This window comes from Anopheles coustani, chromosome 3, assembly GCF_943734705.1.
Source record: "Anopheles coustani chromosome 3, idAnoCousDA_361_x.2, whole genome shotgun sequence".
NCBI classification, from domain to species: Eukaryota; Metazoa; Arthropoda; class Insecta; order Diptera; family Culicidae; genus Anopheles; species Anopheles coustani.
In genome coordinates this window covers 89,966,145-89,993,256 of record NC_071288.1, presented here as the reverse complement: position 1 = coordinate 89,993,256, position 27,112 = coordinate 89,966,145, and the positions used below count along the sequence as shown (strand labels likewise).

The 27,112-nt window shown below is 48.5% G+C and overlaps 4 protein-coding genes across 4 annotated transcripts; 3 read left to right on the top strand and 1 right to left on the bottom strand.

Annotated features, from left to right (window-relative positions):
- Nucleotides 1-12: 12 nt before the first annotated feature.
- On the top strand, nucleotides 13-4,825 carry LOC131259359 (centrosomal protein of 131 kDa). Its single transcript, XM_058260834.1, has 6 exons — nucleotides 13-39; nucleotides 172-2,488; nucleotides 2,560-2,851; nucleotides 2,917-3,993; nucleotides 4,076-4,369; nucleotides 4,693-4,825. Exons 1-6 carry the CDS (start codon nucleotides 13-15, stop codon nucleotides 4,823-4,825), a joined length of 4,140 nt encoding a protein of 1,379 aa, XP_058116817.1.
- Nucleotides 4,826-5,035: 210 nt separating this feature from the next.
- LOC131269146 (mucin-2-like) lies at nucleotides 5,036-10,683 on the bottom strand. Its single transcript, XM_058271478.1, has 2 exons — nucleotides 10,444-10,683; nucleotides 5,036-7,277 (listed from the first exon to the last, which is right to left on the bottom strand). Exons 1-2 carry the CDS (start codon nucleotides 10,681-10,683, stop codon nucleotides 5,187-5,189), a joined length of 2,331 nt encoding a protein of 776 aa, XP_058127461.1. The 3' UTR covers nucleotides 5,036-5,186.
- A 4,796-nt stretch (nucleotides 10,684-15,479) lies between these two features.
- Nucleotides 15,480-20,716, top strand: LOC131259364 (sister chromatid cohesion protein PDS5 homolog B-B). Its single transcript, XM_058260837.1, has 7 exons — nucleotides 15,480-16,735; nucleotides 16,816-19,153; nucleotides 19,236-19,372; nucleotides 19,477-19,553; nucleotides 19,624-19,886; nucleotides 19,971-20,258; nucleotides 20,321-20,716. Exons 1-7 carry the CDS (start codon nucleotides 16,269-16,271, stop codon nucleotides 20,495-20,497), a joined length of 3,747 nt encoding a protein of 1,248 aa, XP_058116820.1. The 5' UTR covers nucleotides 15,480-16,268; the 3' UTR covers nucleotides 20,498-20,716.
- A 2,013-nt stretch (nucleotides 20,717-22,729) lies between these two features.
- On the top strand, nucleotides 22,730-26,900 carry LOC131259370 (uncharacterized). The gene is made up of 2 exons (XM_058260847.1): nucleotides 22,730-23,230; nucleotides 24,677-26,900. The coding sequence occupies exons 1-2, from the start codon at nucleotides 22,829-22,831 to the stop codon at nucleotides 25,775-25,777; spliced, it is 1,503 nt and encodes a 500-aa protein (XP_058116830.1). The 5' UTR covers nucleotides 22,730-22,828; the 3' UTR covers nucleotides 25,778-26,900.
- The last annotated feature ends 212 nt before the right edge of the window (nucleotides 26,901-27,112 follow it).

Sequence of the window (27,112 nt, the reverse complement as noted above, 5' to 3'; positions counted from 1 at the left end):
CACTGCAGCAGTATGGAATTAAGTCTGAATGGTTCACAGGTGAGCAGTAGGTTTTAAAATGGTTTCAAAACGGCCATCACGCACCGTACCCCACAGCAAGGTAGGTCATGGTGCGTCCACGGACTCCAAAATTTTGACGCGCTATTTCGTTTGACAATTTCACGTTGACAGATTAGCCTAGCAACGCGCGAGAAAACCAACACAAATCACCAGCGGGAGCGCCCGGGGTCGGCACTGCAGCAACACAACCGCCCGTGCTCGGCCGCCGGAGCACACATCAGGCGGCCTCTGTCTGCGGACAGCACCCAATATCACTACCGGAAGCGGCCCACCTCAAGCGGTAGTGGGGGCGAACTTCCACGACAGCCACCGTCGCCGTTCCATCAGCTTCAGTTTTCGAAGCGTAGCACATCGTCCTCGAGTTTGCTTCTTAAGAGCCTTCTTGCCGAGCCTATCCCAAGGTATTGGGAGTCCAGGGGCGTGGCACGGTCTACGCAAGTTCCCTCAGCACTCGGTTCATCCAACAGCGTGGATCGCGTTGGGCAACAGCGAAGACAACAACCACAGCAAGCAACGGCCAGCACGCGGCAGTCGGTGGCCAAAACCAAGTGCCGAAAACGATCTTCGAACTCCGGTGGCAGCAAGACGAGACAACAGAAAAAGTCCGAACGCAGGAGACCGGTTAGAGATAGTACGGAAGAGGAAGAACACGATCAGGACGAGGAGGACACCACCACGGACGACATGGAGGACACGCAAGAATCGAACAATGAGGCAGAACTGGAAGGAATATGGAGAGCTAAGCCTTCCACAAATCGAGATGAAAAAAAGCGATCGCCCCCACTTCCGATGGTTGCACTGCCGCTTAACCGGAAACCGAGCGGAATGGTATCCGGCGGTGGTTTGAAGAAGAACAACAATTCACCAGAGAAACAGATACGCAAGGTGGATCTGCCGGGACGGGTTTCCTTCAGCTCGAACGATCCGTACGAGATCGATTATAGCGATTTCGAGGAGAACGAGTTTGGTCTCACGAAAGATGATCCATCCAAGCAACCACGCAAAACTAAACCGCCCGCCGGTGTGACAGGAGCAAAGAAATCGTACTCAAGCGGTAGCAACAATCTAAGCACGCTGTACGACGAACGAAAGTTTCAGGAGAGTTCAATGCTGGAGGAAGTTTCCGTACGCTTCGGAGGGGTAAAGTTTGAGGACGAAATCACCACAAGCTCCGGCTACGAAACCAAGTGCGACGATGGCAAATCGACCCTAGGGAAACGTCCTCCAGTGTCGGCGGCATCTCCATCACCCGTTTGTGACGTGAGTGAATCGAACAAGATCATTGAGGACTACAAGAAGGAGATTGAGGATCTTAACCGGCGGCACGATATGGAGCTGCGGATGGCTGTGGGACGAAGCGCGGTGGACGACGCATCGGTCGGGTCGAAACCGTACGATCCGAAATGTTTCACTCCATCGGATACGCCGGAAGACCTATTTGCGAACTCCACGTCGACCAAGGCACTAGAGAGCACTACCGAGGATACGGACATTGAGCTCGATCGTCCGATCAGACCTGGGGCGATGCTGGAGAAGAATGTGATCAACGAGTACTACGAGTGCATCAACGAAATCATTACGGAGCAGTCACCATCAAAGCGCTCCCAGAATCGGCCATTACCCACACTGGGCAGAGACAGGACCGGTTGCCACGATGGCAAAGAGGATCCCATTCAGCACAACCTGAACAACGAATGCACCAAAAGTGGACCGAAAGAGAAACAGTTTGCTAGCTCGTCGGGTGGCATGTCGCCGGGCAAGGTAAAATCGCTCGGTAGCAGCACGGACTCCAAGAACCGGCTAGACTCCAGCACAAATCCGGTCATCAAGAACTACTTCAAGGTGAAGGAGCAGAACATTGTCTCGGCGAGTGCGAGTAGCCTGGCGAGTGGCAGCGGTAGTAGCAGCACCACCGGGAGTAAATCTGGCCACTCGAAAAACACACTCTTGTCGAAAAGTAAAAACGGAAAAGAGAAGCCAAAATCTGCGGACACGCATAAATCTATCCTACGTAATGCGAAAAAACAGAATAACAGCGCCGGTGGAGGTGGATCAAACGGGAGTCCCGGTTCCGGGGGGAAGTTCTCATCCGGTCTATGTCGGGAGGAAAGCAACATATCCGAGTTCCACATGGATAAAGTCGTCAGTTGGATGTCGTGTAATGAAGACACGTTTCCGGTATGCACGGAAGCGCCAGCTATGGAGCACGAAGGGAGCGAAGAACAGCAGCGAAAGTGCGGTGCCACGACGTCAACAACTCTTTCACCCAGGGATGTAACCGACTCGACGGATCGACCACCAACATACGCATCAAGTTACGAGGAACCGACTTGCCAGCGAATAGAACAGCGTGAGGAAGCTTTAGGTAGTATACAGTCGAACTACGATGACGATTCCGTTCCCAGTGGAAGTGCCAAACAGAAGTCTGGTAAGGGCAGGTTTTTCTCCTCGTTATTTACAGTTGAAATAGTTCTAAACACTTTTTCGTTTACAACAAAGATTTTCAAGCGCTGAAGAATGAAGTGGAGTACCGGTTGAGCAACATTCTGGACTGCACGGACTCCCAGGTCAGCTCTGGCTGTGAAGGCGATCCATCCTCCGATCATCCAACGCAACCGGCAAAGGGCAAGGTAAAGGATCTCTTCTCGTACCTGGACCAGGTGGAACTCAAGTGTGAAAAGTCAGCCTACAAAGGGGCTACCAGCTCCTCGGGCGGTGTGCTGCCGTCGGAATCGGATCGTTCCGAGTTGGAGTTTGCAGCCGAACCGGACTATATGGAAGCCGTACCGAAGTGAGCGTACAGCTAACACCACCACCTAGTCGAACCATCATTGTTTGCTCTTCTGTACCTTACAGGATGACGGATCTTTTAGAATTACCGCAGCATCAATTGGCCCGGCGAGTAATAAAACTATCCCTTCGGGCGAACGAGCTCAGCAATGCCATGCAGCTGTCAAAGGATCACATCGCAACCGTGAAGGCGGACAAGGTGAAGGCGATACGCACGGAAAAATGTGCCCTCCTGGGCAAGCTGAAGGAACAGAAGAAGCACTACGAGGACATCATCGGTCGTCACCAGGAGTTCATCGATCAGCTGATCAAAGACAAGTCGGGCCTGTGCGATAAGGTAACACAGCTGACCCGCAGGTTGGACTCACAAAATCAGAGCTGGGAGCACCGGCTGAAGACGGAACTGGAGCGGGCACGCGATACTGCCCTGGCGGCGGAGAAGATCCGTCGCGAAAAGTGGGTCCGGGAAAATACGAAAAAGATCAAGGAACTCACCGTAAAAGGGCTTGAGTTGGAGATCAACAAGATGACGGCCGCACACCAGAAGGAGATCGGTGAACTAAAGCGCCAGCACAAGGACGAGATGGTGTGTGCTTTGGGTGAGCTGAAACTGCAGTACGAGCAGAAGGAGGCCGACGTCCGGCAGGGTTTGACGAAGGAGCGCGAAACTACGCTGGAGCGGGAACGTCAGGCACTGCTGGAGCGATTCGATCGACAAGTGAGCGAAGAGCGCAGCATATTCGAGCAACAACGGCAGCATTTGCTAAGCGAGTTCGATCTGGAAAAGGAACGTCTACAGAAGGAAGCGGCCCGGAAGGCGCAATACGCCGAATCACAGCTCGAGGATCTTAAACGGGAGAACGCGAAAAACCTGGAGTTCGCACAGAAGGAGTACGTGCAGATGTTGAAACAACGTGAAGCGAAACACCAGGAAGAGCTGACCAAACTGCAGAAGCAGTTCGAGTCCGACTTTGCCATCTGGAAGCGGGAACACGAACGAAAATCGAAGGTGGAACTTGAGGAGCGAGAGAACGAGATCCGCGCACAGTGTCGCACGGAGCGTGATCAACAGATCGATCGTATCGTGGCGAAGGTGGATGCCGAGACGCAAAAGTATCAGCAAGATTTCGATGCCAAAATGAGGTAACATAGGATAATCATATTTACCGCCGATTTTTATTAATTATTAAGACCCAATCATACCGTTTTTTAACCCCTGAACCAGCCGACTGAAGGAGAAGCACGACGTCGAGCAGAAGGAAGCGGAAGCGGCCGAGGCACTGATGAAGCAGAAGTATCAGGACTCACGTGTCAAGCAAGCGGAAGCAGAAGCAACGATACAGAACATGAAGGCGACAGCCAAGCAAACGGAACTCCAGCTAAGTCATGCGAAGAAACTTTGCGACGATCTGCTGCGCGAGAAGGAAACGATGCGCGAGGAGGCCCGCAGGGAAGTGCAGAAGGATATGGCCAACATGCAGCGGGAGCGGGAGCGTGAAATTGAACGAATTTATTGTCGGTAAGTAATATCCTGAAGTGCAAGAAGAAGGATTCAATACAGATGGCTTAGACTCTTGCTAGGGACCAGATAACCTTCGCTAGAAGCAAATTCCCAGCATTTCTATGCAGAAGTTGGGTGACTTAGATAACCTGTTCTGCGACGATGGTTCCTCATCAGAGGAAGTGTCACGGGTTTTGGTGTGTACAGTAGTTCCATCGAAACCTTCTTTATGTCGAGACCGTTTATACTAAACAAAACAAAAAATAATAATAATACCCTGAAGCATGATAAATCAATGAAGACTACAAATTGGAATCAAATTTCTTTTCCAAATCTTTCAGAGTTCAACAAGCTATTGATAAGAAGGACGCCACAATTACGACGCTGCAGAAAGAGATTGCCGGTTTGAAGGAACGCTGCTTGAAGCAGGATGCCGTTATTCGCCAACAACGGATAGACTATTGCATCAAGTAGGCATGGGCACAAGAACGAACGAAAATTCGAACGAACCGCTATTCCACTGCAAACCACCAGACTGACGACAAGTTCGCACACATTTGTAAGAAATGATAGTGTTGTTTTACAATATTTCTAACGATATTATTTATTTTCGAATCACAATATAGAAGAAAAAGAAGAAAAAAAAAACCATAAGAAATATTACATAAATTAGCGACCATTCTATAAACGAACGCCTTCTAATCCTAGTATTGCGCCGTGCCCATCAAAGTAAGCTACAACAAGAGTGGTTAGCTTCCCGTTGTCCTTGCCTTGGAAGTTAAACTCCCAAACGTGAGTCGTTGTATTTCGTCAAATAAGATGTCTTGAAATGATTTTACGCGTCCTTTGCATTCACTATCTTCATCTCGCCAATATTTATCTTGATGTCTTTCAGCGTCTCCAGGAAGGGATCGCTCGGTGCGCTCGGTTTGATGACCGTTTTCGTCACCACGGCCACGTCGGGATGATTGTTCGGTGCGTTCGAGAGGTCCTTTGCGAACGAAACGTACTGCTGTTGGCCACCGGCCGGCCGCTGTTGCTCATGTCCTGCCGCCTGTTCCCGTTGGTCCTGTTCTGATTCAATTTTTTCCAAATCCGTTAGTATGCGAAACACCGGCTTAACGGTGTCACTCCTGCTGTCCGGCACATCCACATCGAAGCCCTGGCGCGAATTCGATCGTTTGATGGTGAAGTTGGGTCGTCCGTGGCTAAGCAGCAGCTTGCGCGCCGTCCCCCCGGAAACGGACGAACTGTCAGTCCACCGATTTAGGGGACTCTTCGGTGGTTCCTTAGAACCGGCTTTTTCGAACATTGGTGTACGCTCCTTGGCCGGGCTGCTGTTTGTTTGCTGTGCCGTAGCCATCCGGGGACTTGCCGGTGGTGGAGATGCGGCCGCAGCTGCCGTTAGTACCGGTGCCGGTTCGATCAACGATATCGGAAGCTTAGCAAGCTGCCTGGGCGTTTCCACGATGTCGGTATGGCTTACGACGCTTCCCGCCTTGGTGAGCGTACGGATCTGGGAGGGTCTTATAGCGGCCGCACCACTGCGAACTTGTGGTGACAGCAGCTCTTTCGGTGTCGATGGAGACGATGTGCCATTCGTGGAGCTTCCAGGGCTCGATCCAACCTCAATGGTGAGAGGTTCTATTTTTGATGGAATACCATTTCGCACAATTGGACTGGCACCGTTGGAGGACAATTTATTGCCCTCGCCGTAGCCTCCGATGGATATCTTCACGGTACTGCTGAACACGGGTGGCGTAGTTGACGATACGGGCGCGGCTGTCTTAGGGGATGCCATGGCAGAACTTGCAGAATTAGTTCTGGTAGAGGCACCAAACGTTTTTGGAAGTGTATTGTAGTACGTCCCGCCTTTTGTTATAGTGCTGGAACTGACGGAGCCACCATACGAAGGTGCTTTGGAAGCGGAAGAAGTCGGAGTTGCAGTCTTAACAGCCGTTCCACCGTTCGTTGTTGCAACGTTGCTTCCGTTTCCTATCGGCGAAGTAGTTTTCACCGTTTGACTAGTATTTATTTTGGGAGTAACACTCGAGGTTACCGGTGGACTGGAAGAGCTGGGCGCAGCTGTAATACCCGTGGGTGAGTTTCTCGAAGGAACCGGAGACTTTGATCCTGTTCCGTTAGTTGTGACCGCATCGGAGATACTCTTTGGAGTCGCACCTTTCATCGGTGAGCTGATCTTGCCCGTGGCTGGCGATGTACTCTTCCAAGGCGTGGTACTAACATTGAGCTTAGTACCGGTTCCATTCTCTTCTGGACTTTGACCAACAGAAACCTTCTTCAATGTAGTACTTCCGATGGACGTAGGTTGGATGTTCTGTGGGGCTGGTGGGGATATTCCGTTTGTAACCGGGGCTTGGCCAATGGAAACTTTCTTCAATGTAGCACTTCCATTCGGCATGGGTTGGGTCTTTTGGACTGGTGGGGACATTCCATTCGCAACCGGGCCTTGACCAATGGAAACTTTTTTCAACGTAGCGCTTCCGTTGGTCATCGGTTCGGTCTTCTGGGTCGCTGGGGACATTCCGTTTGACACGTTTCCTTTCACTGAAGGAACCGGGCTTGATTGTGGTGCCGCCGTGGGAACAACAACATTCAGCCCACGCTCCTTGTCCACCATGTCAACGAGTAGTTTCAGTGGATTGTCTACTTTCGGCGCGCCCTCAGCCCCCGAAGGGCCGTTCAGCTTCAGCTGTACCTCGTTGCGCGTATGCTCGATGGCTCGCTCGATGTCTTCATTCTTCCGGCCATCCCCGTCGCCCTGGTCTTGTTGTTTGATCTTTCGCTTCAAAGTATTCCGCAGTTCGGCCTGCAAGGCGTCCTTCATCTCGTCGATTGAACACGGTTTATCTTGGTTCGACGCATCATCGTGATGTTCCGGAGTTCCATTTGCATCCAAAGGGCCCTAAAATGAAAAGACATAATTAACATTAGTACTTGTAAAAATGAGAAAGACATTTCACTGGTTTATCGGTTACATAAACATCTGGGAATTTGTCAATTTATTTATGGTTATTTTTATGGCTTTTATTAGTTTGAGTTATTTGTTATCGTAATATTGTAATGTTAAGTTATAGAGCAATTATTGTTATTCCTTTAAGAGTTCTGTATTTTATGTATTTTTTATGCTTTTATGAAAAGATTGGTTGTATGTTTCTAATCAATCGAAAACAAAAATAAGTAAACAAGCCTGTTTTCTTTAAAAGCGCATTATTAGTATGCAAAGGCATGGCAAAAGTACGAAAATATCACAAATTCCACGTCATTTCCAGCCGGGCATAGCTGTCCGCACACATCATTTCATTGATTGACCGTTTTGCGGTTACCAGCTGATGAGGGCAAAGCTGAGCAATGAAACCATTAGTTCTCGCTCTTCCCTCTGACTCGCCACTCCCCCCTTTCACCCGCCAGACCAATGTGTGCTAAATTAGTCAAACTGTTCAAGCAAATGCATCGATGCAGTAACACGACACGATTTTCTGCTACACATCGGGTCCCATTTCCCGAGTGGGCATGTTCTGACGCCGATAGCGTGTTGATTCTCGCAATGATTCATTTCGCGCTACAAGTAAATAACTTTACTAAGAAGCTCACACCCGCGCGTTGTTGATCGACACCGAACCGAGGAATTCCCAACTTGAACAACTTTTTTTTTCTTCTCTCAAATGCATTTTATCACGCAAAAACAAAAACGTGGCCCTTCGATAGCTCCATGTTGACACATTCCACAATTTGCTGCTATCCCTTTTGCTTTAACGCTAGTGTGGTGTGCTCGAAGTCTTATCAATCGCGTCCCATCGCGTTTATCTGCAAGGTGACTACACCCAAAAGGGAGTGAAGCCAATGATTCCCCCCCACGTCGGGAGGGAAGGGAAGAAGTTGTGCGTCATTGACATCTACTTTTTTGCCATTCGCTGCAGGTTTTGTGGAGTTTTACCTAGCGGCGATTAATCGATCATTATCTTGTTTGGAGCGAACATGATGGAGAGTTTGTCGACACCTGTAGCAACAACAATCTTCAGGGTCTTGATGAAAAGGGAAAATAATACATCGATGAGATGTTTCCCATGATATGTTTGTTTTTTTGTCTATTTTCTATCTGTCGTTTTCCAGTCACTACACACCTATTTCCCCAACATCAACCCTAAATTCGACATGAAATACAATCTTAGATTATTTCATCAAAACAAAATTAGTGTCGATTGTGACACAATTTAGCTCCAGCTTCCCAAATTACCACCATAAGCCTAAGTATTTTTCCCACTGAAAACCGGTGCGCTTTTTTGCAGCTCCAACCAAAAAGCGGACAAAGAAAATCACTGCAACAATTGTCACCCCGTGATGCATTACATCTGCTTTTGTCCGCCAAACAATGCAAAGCTTTCGCAAGGTACACACCGTGCAACGGTGAGTTCCCGGAAGACGCGATCCGGCGGCACTGGCGAGGCCGGCATCACCTTCGGACCTTCCCGGCCTCGCGGACCGTTGTTCTTCCGGAAGTTGTCTTTAAAAAGCTCCGGAGAGTTCGCTTTGTTTCTCCAACGTGCGTGACCAAACGATGCGATGATTATGCATACAGTGCGCGGCCAAGATGTTCCCACGTCCTCCCATCCATCCCTCCGGCGGGTTGCCATTTTTCACACGATCTCTAACTCCATTGTTTGCGATGATTTTATTCCTTCTTCGCAAAAGCGGCAGGTCCGCTCCACTCGGGCTACCGTGAAAAACAAAACTTTCCCTTTTTCCCCCGGGAACCGAGAGTTCTAACCAACAAAGGTAGCCCCTTCATTATGCCGGCCCAGCCGTACTATTAGTTGTACTAAAAGGCGTCGACGGATCTTGCGTGTGTGAACTAGGACCGGATCAGATTGGGATTCTAATTGCAGCTTGTTACCACCGCGCGTGCTGCCTCTAAATCTCACGATTTGGCATACGCTCGCCGAATTCCTCGACTGACCGGCGTCATGGCTTTCCTCCCTCGTAAAGTAAAATCAATGCGCCACTCGCTTATCGGTCCGGTTGAGCCAACCCGAAATAGCTCTCGATAAGATCTGGAGAAACCTCGGATCTACCCGCCGACTGGAATTTGGCTGTCGTAAACTTTACGGTACGTACACGGCACGTCAAGTTTAACCTTGACGGTGGCCAACGACAAGGATCCGGCATCCCGTAGGAGCAATAGACGAGCCCATACAACTTAGCTGGAGCTTAGAATAACGCCAAAGCCGCGGCTGCAACAAACCAATCCTCTTTAACCACCCCTCGAACACCGGTCAACCGGTTGAATTAACCTCAAACGAAGGTTGACGTCAGCTTCCAACAAGATACATGCTTTATAGAGTTTCTCCGGCCCGGTCGGAACTTATTAGCATTTTATCACGAAGCGCATCATATCCCGAGTATGGGACAGAGTGAGAGAGAGAAACAAACACACGGAACAAACCGGATCGGGGGGGAACTTTGGTCAGCGTTCAGCTAGTGGAATTAATTGTGCACAACAAACACCAAAATTAAGCTCCCAAGAAACGTGCGCTTGGTGGCGAAACAGACTCGCGCCGGAACAGGAAGCAAAAAATCCTCCACGAGAGTTTGTAAGTTGGACCTAAGAGCCAAGGGGAGAAAATATGGATACCCGTGATAGAGACATTTACACTTCAAAGACACGCCAAAGAGAAGGGTCAGGCTAACTGCCATAAATAGATGAAAGGGCCGACCGTAAACCACCGTTCACTTCGGATGCACACGTGTACACTATATTTAGTGGACCTTAGCTGAGGCCTTCATTCAAGATGGTACTCGATGACAAGCAATATGAACGTTAGTTATTTGAACTCATACCATCGTGGAAGGTGATTAAACGTTTAGGATGAGCAGCTCTGAAGTAAGCCTCGTACAAGATAATAATTTAAGCGAAGCTCGTGTACTTTAAATGGCACGTACGAGGAGTGTACCGTGAAACTATTCGAACCAAATACCAATGGATAGAGGAGATGATCGTAGTCCTAAAAAAACATTCAAGCTGCTGAAAATTCATGTGCCCTAGATGGCGGAAGAGCGTAGGGTTTACTTACATTTGCTCGCTTGATGAACCCGGGCGTGCTGCGGTCGTTGGTTTTCGTTGGCTTCAGGTTAATCCCATTCCGAATCGCGGCCATCAGCTGATCGTTATGGTCGGGACCCGCCGTTGGGGCTACGGCTTTCGTTGCTCCTTTTTCTGGAGAGACTCCCAGGGGAGTGTTGGAACTTGGTGCCAGCGGGGCCACCGGTGCCCCAAGGGTCGGTGGTGGTGGCGGAGGTGGAGGTGGTGTCATTGTGAGCTGCTGCGCAATCGGTTCGCAATGGGCAACGTACGGCCGTTGTTCTAAACAGAGTGTTCTAAAACTAACCTCAAAGTACACAACGAACTTTGTGCTCACGTTTATTTAGTTATTTTGCACTAAACATTTGTGTACCGACCGCACAGTCCTGTTATCCACACTAGGGAGTGGTGGTGGGGGAGAGGACACGAGCCCCACTCGCTTTAGGAGAAGGTCAACCCTTCGATTTTGTTCCGCACACTTATTTCCGGACGGGGTGTTGTCGCTTCGAAACACGTTAACACTGGTCCAGTACGTTCCGGCGACTAAACGCAAAACATGCCACCGCCAATGGACGGACTTTCCAACACACACTGACGACGCTGATGATAATGTTGATGATGACAATGGTCGGTCCCGCCTGGAGGGTGCTACAGATCGGATTCGCATTAAGATAAGTCGTTATCTTATCGTTCGCGGGCTGGTCGATTTTCGATTTCACAGACTTTTTCAGCACGTGCGAGTGTGAGTGTGTATGGCGGGAATGTTTTGATGTTTTTTTTTTTATGTTACTTTCCTTTACCCCTTCCTCCGTCTACGCGTATTCACATTTAAGCCCGCGAGCCTTTCGAGCGAACGATTTTTATATCACACCAAATATTTGCCCGCCGTGCGATGCGAAAGGATGCTTAACATTCCGTTTTCCGGTTTTGCTCCACAACCGAAGCACACACAAACACAACCGCTCTGCCGACCATGACCGGCGGCTACATTTGTTACACAAATTAGCGAAAGTTTAACAATACCACTTCCACCAAACAATGCACGATCATTAAAAAACAATACTCCCGAAAACGTAAAGTTCAACGAAGCCTTGCGATGTCGTAGATCCGATCGAAGCAACCCGCAAATCGGTTTGAAGAAAACGGAAGCACGTGCCGCGCGCGCTCTTCCTCTAACGTTGTGGCAGCCGTTTGTATTGTGTACGTTGTTCAGCGACGAACAACCGTCCCGGGTGGCTGCTGGACTGCGTCTGCCGTCGTGCGGTGTTGAGTCAGTTTGTCGATGACTACTATTTCAGCGCCACTCGGTGACCTGCGTGTCAGTTTCCCCCTTCTGCCCCCACGAGCCCCAGACGGCCGGCACTTGACGAAAGGGTTAAGCCTCGCGGGCTTTGCTCAGTTGTTCTTCCGTCACAAGCTATATCATTGCGCCAGATGAATCATCATATGTTTTGAATTTTTTGGCAACACCCAGCACATGGTGAAGGGACTGTGTGTTGGGGAGGTATCCGGTTTTGATGCGATGATGAAAAGCAGGTTCAAAAGGGTGTGGAAGGTTGTAGGACGATTTGGGGATCTAGAAGCCACGTGTTAGCTACATAATTTCAATTAACTAAATCCTCACAGATGCGCGTTTGTGATTTGTTTTGGTTTGCGTCAACTTTACCGGTTGGTATGTTTTACTGTTACCTACATTCGATCTACCTCTTGAAAATCTGCTTCCAATCTGGAATACGATGAAAGAAATGAACTGATTATAAAATTCATCATTAGTATATTATCATTTACTCACCTTAGTCCATCAGCTCCCAATTGCCACTAACCACAAACATAACATGGCAATAATGTACAAGTCTGTTCACAACTTTGGAACAACTTTTTCAAAGGGTTCATTGATACACTAACGAGTTGAATGAAAGCCATGCCACGAGATCTGTACAAGATCTGAGATACCGTACGAAGGCATCAGAGAAGATCTTCATTAAAACGAAAGTTTAATATGAAACCGATTTTTTTAAACAGCTGCTCCGAGAACGCCAATGTTCGTGAAATCATCCAGCGGTCACTTTGATTGGTCATCTTTGACTTATCGCCGGCATTGGTGTATCGATGCGAACATAAAAATCAGCCGTATTGGGGTGGATGTATGGCGAAGGCGACAACGACGGAGGATGAATATTTAACAAAAACCAACCCCCCTCTCATGTGAGTCAAAGGCCATTAATCATCGGTACGATCGTGATCGCCGTTCAACGCTGACGCGACCGTTTCCCAGCGCCCATTCCACTTGAGAAGTAGCAAGTGGTATATGGAGACGTGCTAGACATCCTCGTCGCGGGGGAGCGCAGCTAACGCACATTTTTTCCATCCATTAAGCAATCCATCGTTCAAGTAGCTGCATGGAACAGCTAGCGACAAACCGTCAAGGTTGTTGCACTAAGAGGTTCGCTTCCTATCTTCCGCAAGTCAAGCCCGGCCGGCGGCGGTACACACACTTTTCGCAGTCGACATCCAAGGAGGCAATTAAATTGCTCTCGACAACTGCGATTTGTACTTGATAGTATTATGGGAACTTTACCCTCTTGTGGGAGAAAGAAAAAGGCTACTCGAGGGGGGGGATCACTATTGGGGGTATGGAAATTAAATCTACGTTAAGTAGTCGATACCTTAATCCCTTTACCTCCGTACACGATAAGAATGCGATCACCTACTCTTGCGGTTCCTGTTATCGAGGGGCTATTACACCCCCAGGGATTAGCGATTATCGAAGCAAAATTTTGTTCAGGTGGTCCCATACTGTATGCATTTTAATGGTTTTGCACCAAATACATGGCTATCTAGAGATATTGTTTAACCAGAATAATAGACCCTGTTGGGGATTTCCAACAAGCAAATACAAATTATTCATCAACAGGACACACCAAAGTGATGGTTGCACTTTGTTTTAGTAAAAAAATCAAACCACCCCGGTGAATGCATAAAGTCCTTCGGACATTTTAAATCAATACCGAACCTCCGGCTGAAACGTGTCCACACCGCTACGTGACTCACAGGGCCGAGGACAACTTGTGGACGATTTGGATTTCTTGTCTCGTGTTGCACAATTTTTTTTAACCGTCATTTCCTTTTATCACCCACTGCTTCTTCCCGCAGGCAAACGAATGCGTAAACTCGCATCATCGCAAAAGCATAAAAAAATGGTGTGAGCTGTTGAACCGGCCTCCCCGGTCACTTTAGCCAATGAGTCAGCAAACCACCCGGGTAACCGATAGAAAAATGTACGTTCCTTTCGGCAAAAACCGCCCAAAAAAGTATTGTATCTGTTTAGCCTCTTTTGGGGCTAAACCACGCGCGGGGAATGAACATCAAAAATTAAACCCTTACCATACGCAAAGTGGAAGCAAACAAACCATTAGCGGTGAAGCATCAAAAAAAGAAAATTACATTTTTCGAATCGTTAAACATAAAAATGACCTTCCAACGGGCAACCTTCAGGCGCATACACCACCCGTCGATTGTGTTGGGATTCGGTTGCCGTGTATAACGCATTTTGGATGGATAATTACTTTGCCCAAGAGTGCAAATCGCGAAACGAAGGAAACACCGACCGATCCGTCGGAAGTAAGAGGGCAAGCAGTACTTATACACATTCCTCCCGGCACTCGGTGTGCCACTGGTGTGTTTGTGTGGTTTTTGGGGGTGATGATGATTGGGAAGATGTTGCATATTGGGGAGGGTGTTTGTTTGTTCCTTCTTTTACCCTCTCAAGATAATTCCCGCCGCAAGACAGATGGAACGCTTCGGAACGAAATTCAGAATGGGACCGGTCGGTGGACCAGCCGTCAGTCAGTCGGAAACCATCCGGTCGGGAAAAGGTGTGTTTGCTTGCTTGGTCCCGCTATGATTCATTGCTCGCCGGCGTATTGATCTGCCCCCGGTGCTGTGTATTCGTGATAAGATAATTCGTGTATCGATCGGCGGATATATTCTTGTCGAGTCAGCGACCGTTTCCAATTTTTGGCTATCGCTAGTAGCGGAAGTTTGCTGCTACGGTTGACTAAGGTGAATCGTACTTACGGAAGAGAACATTGTTGAATACACTTGCCAGTAGCGTCGATGGCTTCCTCCGAGCATCAGGTGTCCTCTGTTCCACCGCCACCGCCGGGTCCGGCTCCACCACCACCACCACCCCTAGCACCGGGTGGGAGTGTTAATTCCGGAAGCAAGGGAGTTGGCTGGAAGAAACCCTCCACCGATGCCGTTCCACCGGAAGAGATCAACGATCGTCTGTTGGCGGATATTAGGGCCGGTGTCAGCTTGAAACCAACCAAAACCAAGGACCGTAGTTCAGCAGTAATACGCAGAAAGGGGAACTTCAAATAGTCTTTCAGAGTCTGGTAGAATTCCTGATATAAACAAAGATCAAGAGAATAAACAGAAGCAGTGTTTGTCTGGTTAAGATAAATTATAAGTTAAATAAACGTTTTATGGAATAAATTAAAAACATAGAAGAATCTCTTCGCCGAAGGTGGACTTGTCATTTAACACATAGTTTTTATACAAACCTACATTTTTATGGTTTCAACAACTCAACGTATTAATTTCAGAACAGTTACTAACTTAGCGTGTTATCCTGCCACATCCACATAACACAACACTATCAAATTTCTCTTTCTTTTGGATTTCATATGATATTTAACCATTTTGTTTAGCCCGAAAACAGCACATTCAAGATCCCCGACATCGAAACGTCAAATTTTGAAGTGACAAACAATAACTAACAGTGCTACCAACCGTTACGCTTCGAAAAGTGTCTCGTTGCTCAAACAGGGGCGAGAGCAAAAGCAACAAAAACCGGCAAAACGATAAGCAAGCCACCCTTTTCTAACTAACGTGTAGCGACGCGACAGAAAAGGGAGCGAGGATTCACTCTGTTTCTGTCGGTTCCCTTGATGATGCAGAAAGCATAACACACAGCTGCGCTCCATCTCGCTCTCCGTGGTTAGCTCAAAGGCGAAGCAAAAGGAAGCCAAAGGCAATTCACCATCATCACAACGAGCTTTACCGCGGCCGAAAAACTGCAAACGATGGAAATTTCGAGAGTCAGGAATTGTGGAAAACATTGAGAATACTCATCAACAAACTGGTCCACTTCAGTTTGAATCTGGAAAGCGTGGAATAATTGTGCAAATAACTACCTTCGAGGACGCCTTGTTTTGTGCTTGTGCGGGGAGTGTTATTTTCCTTTGCTGTATGCTGGAAAAAAGATATGCTCCGTGCGGCGTTCCTGTGCTACGCTAGCGTAACGGAAAACTGACCATTTTGTTAGAAATCCAGCCGTTCTGAGCAAAGACGGATTGTTACGGCTAGAAAATAAGCAATGAAAAATCGTGCCCGCTCAGGTTGTTCCGTTTGGTGAAATTTCGTGCTGAAGAAAAAGAAGAAGACTGTCTGAAAGGAGCACACTATTTTGCAAGTTGCGCCTCAAAGAAATAGCAAAATACATCAACACCCCCCGGTTGTTTGATGCTTTAGAGAAGAAAAGTGGTGAAAGTGTTATATTTTGGCGGAGTTTCTAGTGATAACCGTGGCCGCTTCCCTTCGTATGTGTTGTTTGGGGTTGTCATTGTTGACGACGCTCTGGAGTGCAGCGGATCGGATGTAGTGGCTGTGTTTGGCTATTGGTTTCTCCGTGGAGTACAAAGCAAGCTGTGTCAACACCTTCTTGGATATTGCCCAACGACGCCTCGTAGGATCCTTTTTTCACCCTAAACAAGCAAACAAAACACCAGAGGGGGGTAACGTTGGCCGCGGAAAATGGCCGACATAACGTACCCGACCGGGTGCCGGCCGATCAACGAGGATCTCGGACAGGATGAGCTGATCCGGAGGCTGAAAACGCTCACTCACACGCTGCAGGCGATGGGCCAGGACGAGGGCATGTATACGCAGTACATTCCCCTGGCGGTGCACCTGGCGGACGAGTTCTTCCTACAGCATCCATCTCGCGATGTCCAGCTTCTGATTGCGTGCTGTATTGCGGATGTGTTGCGCGTATACGCGCCCGAGGCACCGTACAAGGATCAGGACCAGATCAAGGGCATCTTCATGTTCCTCATCCGGCAATTGAATGGGCTGCGCGATCCGAAGGATCCGGCATTCAAGCGGTACTTCTACCTGCTGGAGAATCTGGCCTATGTCAAGTCATTCAACATGTGCTTCGAGCTCGAGGACTGCCAGGAGGTGTTCTGTACGCTCTTCAGTTTGATGTTTAAAATTGTCAAGTAACGTATCATTGATTATTTAAGTTATTGTGTTACTGTACACTGACCTGTTGTATTCTACCTCTTCTCTCTTCTTTTAGTGACGAGCATAGTTCCAAAGTTAAAACATTTATGCTTGATGTTCTCGCACCACTTATTACCGAGTCCGACTCCGTATCTTACGATCTGCTCGATCTCATTTACATCAACATCGTCGAACCGCTGCGTACTCAAAAGCGGAACGCGTACGAGCTGGCAAAGGAACTGATCGTCAAGACGTCCGACACGCTCGAGGCGTACACGCAGGCATTCTTTAATCAGATCCTGATCCTGGACAAGTTCGACAAGCAGTATCAGATCATGCCGAAGATCTACGACGTCATCTATGAGCTGAACGTGATGGCACCAAACATCCTACTGTCGGTGCTGCCGCAGCTCGAGTGCAAGCTAAAGTCGGCCCTGGAACAGGAACGACTGAAGGCCGTCTCGATGCTCGCCCGGATGTTCTCCGAGCCCGGGTCGAACCTGGCGCGCCAGTACGGCCCACTCTGGCGGCACTTTCTCGGCCGGTTCTACGATATTGCGGTGCCGATCCGGATCAAGTGCGTCCAGAGCACGATGCACTTCCTGATCAATCATCCCGGTCTGCGCAAGGACATCATCGATATCCTACGCAACCGGCAGCACGATTCGGACGAAACGGTTCGCTACGAGGTGGTGATGGCGATCGTCGAAACGGCTAAACGGGATTTCCAGATCGTGTCGGAGTCGGAGGATCTGCTCGAGTTCGTCAAGGAGCGCACACTGGACAAGAAGTACAAGATCCGCAAGGAGGCCATGAATGGGTTGGCGATGATCTATAAAAAGTACCTCAGCGACACAAACGTACCGGAGGCGACCAAGCGCGCAGTCAACTGGATCAAGGACAAGATCCTGCACGGCTACTACATGACGGGTATGGAGGATCGGCTGCTTGTCGAGCGGCTGCTCATTACCTGCCTGGTGCCGTACCAGCTGCCCGCCGAGGAGCGCATGAAGAAGCTATACCAGCTGCTCGGCACAATCGACGATAACGCGACCAAGGCTTTCATCGAGCTACAGAAGAATCAGCTTAAAGTGCGCCGCAGCGTCGCCGACTGGATCAAGCTGCACCGGTTGAAAGAGCTAACGCCGGCGCTGCAGAAAGAGCTCACCGTAAAGTGCGCCAACATCGCCAAACAGCTGCCGGATCCGGTGAAGGCACAGGAGTTCCTGCTCAAGTTCTCCGCCCAGATGCGCAAAGATCCGAAGCTGATCGTCGAGATGGAGACGATCCTCAAGCGGGACGTGTCGTGCAAAGAATGTGCCGACACGATGGCGATCGTGCTGAAGAAGCTCGGTCAGCCGATCATGACCAACAGCTACTACAACACGGTCAAGATGCTGCTCGAGCGCATCGCCTCGGTGATGGTGGACAAGCAGTCGATCGGTGTACTCATCGAGCTGATCCTCGAGTGCATGAAGGGCCAGACGGATGTGATCGAGCAGGTTGGACTGCCGCGTGAATCAGCTGGCGAGCGTGGCCTCAAGCTGTTGACCGTGCTAGCGTACGTGTTTAGTGCACACTTCCAGCACGACGAAATTCTCCGGCACATGATCGGACTGCTTTCGTTCGATGAGCCGTATGCGGCTCCGTACGTGCTGAAGGCGTTCACGTACCTGGGTCGCTACAAGGCATTGATTGATTCACACCCGGGCGTCCTGAAAGAACTGGCACCGCTGTGTAAAGAGTTCGCGATCGTCGGCACGCCGAAGCAGGCGAAACACGCCATCCGCTGCATGTTTGTCAATACACAGTCTGGTGTCGGTGGTGGTAGCGGTGGCGTCGGCAGTGCAACCACCACCGCCTCAGACCCCTCCTCGGGCGGGCCGGATCTATCCGGCATCGACATCTTTCCAGATATCATCGAGAGTCTCCGGTTGACGTTGGATCCGCAGTGCGAACACTACCGCACCGCAATCGTCACTCTCGGGCATATCGCGTACAACCTGCCGGAAAAGTTCCACGTTCAGATCAAGAACATTATCTCTCGCAAGATCGTCAAGGAGCTGTTGGTGAAGGAGACGGCCGATGGGCGTGCGAACGTACCGTCGAAGGACTGGTGCGATGAGGAGGACCTACCGGAGGAGACGCGCTGCAAGGTGGAGGGTCTCAAGACGATGGCCCGCTGGCTGCTCGGGCTGAAGAAGGACGTCGTGTCGGCGCAGAAGACGTTCCGCATGCTGAACGCGTTCATTAGCAAGAAGGGTGATTTGCTCGAACAGGGTGGCGCACTCTCGTCGGCAGAAAAATCCTGGCTGCGGCTGAGCGCTGGCAAGGCGATGCTGAAGATCTGCGAGCAAAAGGGTGTCGGGGATCAGTTCATCGCCGAGCAGTTCTACAACCTTTCCCAGCTGATGGTACGTGACAGTGCGGCGACGCTCTGTTTACAATCAAACGGGAACATATTTCATTCTTCTTTTATGCTTCCTTTGCTTACAGAATGATCCAGTACCGGAGGTACGCGATACTTTCGTGAAGAAACTGCACAAGGGCCTGAACAAGGGCGTCCCGCACAAGTGCCTACCGCTTGACTTTATGGGCTACTATGCGCTCGGTGGAAGAGAAAGCGATCGAAGGTATGTTATGGAAGTGTATTTTTGATTTTCTTTGCTACTTTAATGTGGGAAAAACCTTGCCTCCTTTGTTACGTTGTGTATTCTCATTCGTTGCTTCTTTGTAGCCTACTGCAGCAAATAAAATCCAACATTGAAACAGACGTGAATCGAAGGCGTGAATACGTGAAAACCTTTGCTACAGGTGAGAGTTTATATATAGATCAATTGGGAAGGTTTTTTTTTACTAAAACACCCTCTATACTTGTTTGCAGTTGAACGAGCTATGAGCCAGCTGCCCCACATCCTGCCGGACTATATGCTCGTGTTCGCCGTAACCGTTCTGACACACGATCCCCAGTTCACACGGCCGTCGGATCCGGCCCAGCTGCGTCACATCGAGCGATGCCTCTGGCTCGTGCTGGAGCCGCTCATCAGCAACAAGGAGTTCTTCTGTCTAGGCTTCTATAAAAATCTCATCGAGCGCATGAAGAACCACAAGGACGCGCTCAAGCCTGAGGACGAAGAAACGAACCATGTAAGTGCGCCCGTCACCATTAGTGGTGGGATTGATTTGAATTTTTGGTCATTCAAACGATTTTGTGTTATTTTTTTCTTTTAGAAACTATGGGCCATTTGTGATATTGCGATGGGACTCATACTCACTCGGATTACATCGTACGATTTGCGCGAGTTCCCGGTTGAGGCGCGCATTCCCTCGATGTACTTCCAGCCGCAGCCGGAAGACTTCCACAACACGCGCTACTACATTCCGGACGACATGTACAACCTGACTGACCGGAGCGGCAAAGGGCCGGCACCCTCCAGCTCGCTCAAGGTTACCGCCGGCCCGTCCAAAACCAAATCTCCCATCAGCAGCGCATCCGGGTCCGGAACCGCAGGCGCAACGGTACACCACCTGCAAGATAAATGAAAACATTGGGATTAATAATAAATTGTACCTTCTTTAAGGAACGGAATCAAGCGAAGGCGAACAACAAACGTCTCCAGCTGAACGAAGCCGGCGCCAACAGGGGACACAACGATGACGAGGACGACGATGAAGAGGCAGACGAGCACGAGGACGATGATGAGGATGAGGACACCTCACCGCCAGCACCCAAGCGGGCACACAAAGCATCGGATTAAAGGGGGGCACGGCATACTCCAGGTTTGTCCGGGAACGGTTGGTGTTTTTTATATATGTAACTGTAATTTATTTATGTATCATATTATGTCCGCGGAAGGTCTGCTTGTGTAAAAGGAAGAGGGATGGAGCAAGTGATCCCGTTACTCGATGATAAGACTAAAAACCGATTATTATAGCTACTAAGACGCTGCAAAAAAAGTAAATCATAGAAAACATTATTTGAAGCTGGGACAGTCCAAATTTTATTAACTAATGCTACAGCACACTGCTAGGAGATGCTTTCGAACTGATCGAACCATAATAGTGGAAGAGACTTCGCTACACTCATAAGAAACTGGCATATCCTATCCGTTGAGGAAGGAGAATGTTGGCAGATCTTTTTACTCTACGCTAAACTCTACGAGTTCCTGCTTGCTGTCTAGTTCCGTGCGAATGTGGGAATATTCTTTCGACGACGTGTTAGACGTGTTTTGTATTTTCTTTCGTGCGTTATGTACATTCGATAGGACTATCAGTAAGCTAACTTAAACTTTTTTAGAAGCCTTTCCGTTCGAGACTAAGAGACGTCTATAGAAGGAAATTGCAATCGATCGTTTATTTTCACTTCCTGTACAGATACATGAGAAAAATGGATGCAATAAGCAAATGGTTTATATTACTCAAGATAAATAACAAGGCAGTGGAAACGCTAACTAAAAGACACGAAAGAGTGAAGGTTAGCGCATTCGTTGACGAAGACAGATAATGAGAAATTAGTAACTTTTAGTGATTATGGAGAACAGAGTGGATAAGAATCTATTAAACAGCATGGCGTACAAGAAAACTTTTGAGTGGATTGATGGTTTTAATCAATGATGACATAGATAGTTGAACATCAGTAAATGCTATTGATATGTAGAGTTAGTTATTAACTTTTATTTCAGAGATGGCAATTTTTATCCTTTTAAATATTGTCATAGGGAAAAGATGTTGTTTAAGATCCTCTGATGTGTTTATTAACCAAAAATCTAAAAGGTGTTATAATTTTTTGCCATTGTATTACTTAACGAAATGTTTCAAAAACAATTTAAATTCTCGGTTTGTCCATTCGCATTCCATCTCCACGCATGCTGCAATCGAGAGGCTGCAAACAAATGAAGTACTCAATCCGGGCGTATGGCGCTGATGCACTCGCGTCCGAGAAGGCGATTGTTGATGCACAGGTAATGCATCTCCTTCCCGCTCTGATGCCCACCGTGCAAGCGAGAAAGCCGCAAGCAATAACATCTGACATCTGCTTGCATTTGAACACCGTACACCGTACGCAAGTCCGCATTTTATGCTCCACAAGATCCGAACGCACACAGGTATGCGCACGGGTACGCACATTTTGATACACGTGCACGTCAGTTGTGCGGCGGCGGCGGCGGGACAGAGCGGGGACAACAGGGAACCACAGAAACATCTGCTGTTTGCTCGTATGTCGGGAGGTTACCGTCGGACACGGTCGTCCTCGCCGTGGTAGTCGCCCCGGTCTCGTCGCTCTTGTCACACAGCGTCCGGAACAGCGTGTTGTGTGGTCCCGCATATAATCGTCCCCGGATCGTTAGGTCTTCTCGAGGATCGGGGCTACGATTAATCTCGCAGTAAATTGTCGTTGGCTTTGGAAGCAATAAGTAAAACTAAAGAAATAAGCAATTCGTGCTCGATGCTGGAATTAAACAGTCTTGAAGAGAAAATATGTTTTTGTTCAAAATTCTCATGCCCATGCTTTATCCTCGTGCGTGCGCTTCCTGTGTTTGTGCTTGTGCATGTGCTTGTACATGAAACTGTGAACTGATGCAAAAAGGCGGCCACGGTGCGCAAGAGCGGTAACAACGGAACAACGTGATCGAACCAGCGAAACGAAAGGACGTCGACGTTGTGGCTTCACGTTACAAAACTATCGCCCTGAGCACACACAGGCACGGGATTCACCGTCGTCCACCGGAGAAATCAAAGTGAAGAAGACACACGGGAACAAGGAGAGAGGGAGAGTGAGAAGGAAAGGAGAGGCAGCGGAAAAGTTCAATAATCTTATCCATCCCTTCGGCCACCGTCGCCTGCTAGGGATTCGAGTGCGTTTGGTTTTTCCTTCGTCTGTTCCATCGCCTACTACGAGAAGCAACGCTGGGAAGACTAATTTAATTTAACGAGACACCTTTGTAAGTTGTCAAAAAACGGCTACACCGGAGCTGTGGTAGGAGACAAAAATCGGTTCAAACGCAGGTGGACAAAGTAAGGATAAAATATCCAGCACAGGAAGCAGAGACCGTCCGTCCGGTGGCAAAACGGCAATCGAAGTTCAAACCATGAGCAGTGCTTCCTCTTCCACTGCCGGAAGTAATGCGGCAAACCAGAGTGGCCAACAAGCCGGTGGTGGTGGTGGTGCTGGTGGTGGAAGTGCAACCGCCGCGGATAACGGCCAAAACGGAAGTGCGGCCGAGAACGGTGCCGAAGGGAACGTAGTACAGCCACCGCAGCCCGGAGGAGGAGGCACGGCGGATCCACCGACCACTTCCTCCGCGACCACGCACCACCACCGGGGTGGACCGGCCGCATCCGGTACGACCGGATCGATGGCGACGGTCCTGCGACGCAAGACGAACGTGTGCCTCATCTGCGGCATCTACACCAACCTTTCGCTGAACATCTTCGAGCCACGGAACGGACCGAACATAGTGGACGTGATCTACGAGAAGTACAAGTTCCGGGTAAGAGTCCTTTGGGACGCCAGTAATGCATATCCTTATCCCGTCCACATTCCCACGCGCCCTGGCACTCCGGGACGGGGATAGGGCGATGATAATCATCGTGATTACCCGTCGTGCCCCCGATTCTCTGGCGCTATTGTCCGGGATTCCTTCACTCGGCACACCCCGCTTCACACGCCGTGCTTCTAGGGCTTGGCGCGTATCGATTTTCGCCGCGCGCTCTCTATCCTTCCCACTGAGCGGGCAAAGGATGCAAGCCAGCAACGTGGAAAACGGAACGAGAGCCAAGTACGGGAAAACTTACCATACCTCCGTTCAGGGGCTTCTCGACAACCGCACGCTATCTCTTTCCCTCCTTCCGGCCCTTCGCGGTACATTGGTGTGCTTGTGTGACCGCCCCGATTCTGTCCCTATTGCCCTTTTCTTTCGCCCTATGACCTGCGCCTGCGTTCGTATGGGTAGGAGTGTGTGTTGTCTCCACACAGCCCTTCGAGACACTCCTACACCCCGAAGATGATCCGTGGCTCGCGGCGTCGTTTTGAAAGGATAATTCTTTATGTCACTAGAAACGAGCGCGCGGAACCGTTAGGCTGATGGACGCATGAATGTCGTCGAACATAAAACCTTTTTCTTAGTCCGCCTCTTCTTCCTTTTGATACTCGATCAGTATAGTAACAGCTGGCCAACCTTTCGCGCCATCGTTCCCAAAAGCTGCTCGCCGGAAAGGATGATATGTGAGACAAGAATTCATTCGGTGTTGGGTGTTGGAGAAGAGATTTTGAAACCGAAACTATGTTTCGTCGTCTTCATCCGTACCACGTTTCCGATAGTCGCTGTTTGATCATTCTTCTTCCAGTTTTTTTCTTTCTAATAGAACCACCCTTAGCCCTTCTCCTCTTTACATGGTTTGAAGAGATACATAATGACACAATTGTTTTAGTTCAACGCTTGCTTCAATTGATTCTTTTTTAAATTTGTTTGGTCTGATAATCTCGTAGTCTTTCTTTAGGTTTTTATATATTTTCTACAACAAAACACGAATCGATTTTGATAAATTTAAATACAGTTAATTAAGATAAATCGATTTTTTAGGCAGTAACAAAGATAAATTCAGCATTTATTTTGATAATTTTCGCTTTTCTAGTTGCAATCGATGCTCTCGCTGTTATCACCACTTTTAGCGTAATTAGTTAACAGTCCTATTCGTTCATTGATTGTGGTAGGAATACTGAAGTTAGTACAGCAAAATAACCGCGAAACTCATCTCAGTTTCTCTCTTTTAACTCAATAGTTGTGTATGTGAAAGGTGGTATAATACATCTAAAACTTACACAATTATGGGATAAATTTGCTCTATCAATTGTATCTTAAGCTATTGCATCTGCAACGAAAAATGATTGTTTTATTGATTGTTGTGTTTCTTTACATTTGTCACATTGCTTGCAGGCTGAGCGGGGCGATAATGCGGACAAGCACATTTGCTTTAGCTGCAACAACTGGTTGATCAATTGGTACTCGCTGCAGAACACATCCTCCGGCAGCTCGAACCGAACGTACGAACCGGCGCCGTCAACGAGCCGTTCTTCAGCTGCTGCGGACAGCAGCAACAACAGCAATCGCCGGGGACGTCACCACCAGGGGCATAAATCAAGGACGAAAGGGATTTCAACTGCCCGCACCAATGCTTTCCCGCCGTCAAACGATAAGGAAAACTACCCAACAAACCATGCTGGCCGGGCGGACGAGCAACACGACCAAGTATCGTCGACGACAGCGTTTTCCGAAGCCGGCGAGGAAGAGGTTTTAGGGACGAAGAAACGTCGACACAATCATCCCTACGTGACGCGATCGAACCGGTCTTCGCGGGCAGCTCTGCGGGATAGCAATGGTCACCGGCAGCGGCCACCACAGCAGTATCCGAGCGTTATGAACAAATGGGTGGCGGAGGATTCGGAGGCCGTTGTTACTAGCAGTTCGGAGGATCAAACGTTCGATCCCTACGAGATGCTAGTTAAACCGTTCGAAAGTCGACTCATACGAATGCTTGAAGGACAGGGCACTAGTGTGACGAAGGAGTGTGTGCGCGATGGAGAGGAAGAAGGGGGTGTAGATGAGAACAGCAGGTCCCAAGCAGCGGTGCATTGGCAACCAGCACCGCAAGGAATAAGTGGCCAAGGGAATAATCGACTAAATCGATCTGAACTGCAAAAGGACATCCATACCAAACAGCATTCTACAGTTACCGCCCCAAAAGACCCCTCCCTTGTTATTGTCCAAGACCAACAAGAAACAGAGAACGCCAGCAACGAGATAGTGCTGAGCTTCGATTCCGCCCTTTCGGAAGTGATCGATGTGGTCCCATCATTGAAGGCGATTCAGCCGTGGTGGTCAAAACACTCCTCTCCTTCGCTGGAAACTGTCGAGATCGATGACGACCTTTCCCCGTCCGATCCAGTCGGACCGTTGCGCGACCGTTTGTCTTCTGGGGCGCTTTCGATGGCGATCATACGCGTGGGAGAAGATGGTGCGGACAGCATTGACTGGTAAAAATGCAACCCACCACTGGGCGCAAGGGAAAGGTCGCCTTACCAAAGAAGAAGAGCTTCTTGAAGCAACTCCCTTCTATGAGTGGCCCTGCTACTGTCGAAAAAAGGTGTCCATTTATCTGTTGCAGGACACGGTTTATATGAGTAGTTGAAAGCGGGACCTAACCTTTCGGGTCAGCAGGGAAAGATACCCCTGCGTTTGTTACTAGTGTAATTGAGACGTTCAATTTCCGGTGTTTCCGCAAACTGGGCGCTACTAGAGCAGTATCAAGGGAGCATCGCTGCGCCATCAGTCGCATTGTTTGTTACGTGCGTTTAGATATGATGAATTCGTTAGCAGAGGATTACCAAAAATACAAAACAAAAAATAATATTAACGATCATGGAGACGAATTGAGATATAAGAACCAATTATAATGAAGCAAACCAATGGAAGCCAATTGCCATTATACCGAAAGGAATAGGAAAAAAAGTATAGCTCATCAAGAAACAAGGGCTGATTTTTCTTATTAATTTAGTTCAAATAATCCTACAAAATATGCGGCCACTCGTTGGGTTTTAGACACAGTACTTGGATCTCATATTTTATTTCCATGGAGAGAAGGAATAACTGCCATGAACTGGATAGTGTTATAGTTCGATTAATTATATTGGCCAGCAGCTTAAACCTACGTATTTAGAGCATCGGTTTCTAATCCTTAATATCATCTTCTATTATGATGGCTTGAGCTAGCGTCTCATTAGATATTCGATAATCAACAAATGGCCATTCCAATCAAATCTAATGCCATCCCGTGCATTCAATCATTTACGAAGACAAGCTTTGCTTTAAATCACGAGCCTTTTAATGTGTACATGACGTTCTTTAAGTTTGTTCTGTAAGTTATTACAACCGTTTCTCGGTTAGGTATTCATTAATTAATTTGATTCACCTCATCATTATTGCATTCGTGATAATCATCGTCATTCGATTTACATTTGGCAGTATTTTACCAGGCAGTCGGCAATATGCCGATGGTGAAGAAGTTAATTATAAACAAATATGAAATTTATGATCAAGGAAAAAGCCGAACGGATGCAAATACGTGTTAGCAATTGTCGAATGAAATCGTACATCAGAAAGATATCCCATTTTTCTCGTTTTATTTTCCACCTGCAATGATGACAAAAGTATGGGTTTTCAAATAAAAAGGAGCACGAATATGATGTCGTTGGATCATAGCAATCTGTGCCGTAAAAGCTTGTCGCAAAGACATTTCCTTTTCGGTAGTAGCGGAAACAAGCCGTGTCGCAAATTTGCTCCAGAGAAAATTTCTAATCGGAAAGCGAAGGGAAA

Coding starts and splice junctions, on each gene's coding strand:
- LOC131259359 (XM_058260834.1), top strand. CDS start 13: ATGGAATTAAGTCTGAATGGTTCACAG. Junction 2,489..2,559: donor AAGTGCCAAACAGAAGTCTG/GTAAGGGCAGGT, acceptor TTTACAACAAAG/ATTTTCAAGCGCTGAAGAAT. Junction 3,994..4,075: donor GATTTCGATGCCAAAATGAG/GTAACATAGGAT, acceptor CCCCTGAACCAG/CCGACTGAAGGAGAAGCACG.
- LOC131269146 (XM_058271478.1), bottom strand. CDS start 10,683: ATGACACCACCTCCACCTCCGCCACCACCACCGACCCTTGGGGCACCG. Junction 7,278..10,443: donor GGTTCATCAAGCGAGCAAAT/GTAAGTAAACCC, acceptor TTTTCATTTTAG/GGCCCTTTGGATGCAAATGG.
- LOC131259364 (XM_058260837.1), top strand. CDS start 16,269: ATGGCCGACATAACGTACCCGACCGGGTGCCGGCCGATCAACGAGGAT. Junction 16,736..16,815: donor TTGATGTTTAAAATTGTCAA/GTAACGTATCAT, acceptor CTCTTCTTTTAG/TGACGAGCATAGTTCCAAAG. Junction 20,259..20,320: donor CCGGAACCGCAGGCGCAACG/GTACACCACCTG, acceptor ACCTTCTTTAAG/GAACGGAATCAAGCGAAGGC.
- LOC131259370 (XM_058260847.1), top strand. CDS start 22,829: ATGAGCAGTGCTTCCTCTTCCACTGCCGGAAGTAATGCGGCAAACCAG. Junction 23,231..24,676: donor ACGAGAAGTACAAGTTCCGG/GTAAGAGTCCTT, acceptor CATTGCTTGCAG/GCTGAGCGGGGCGATAATGC.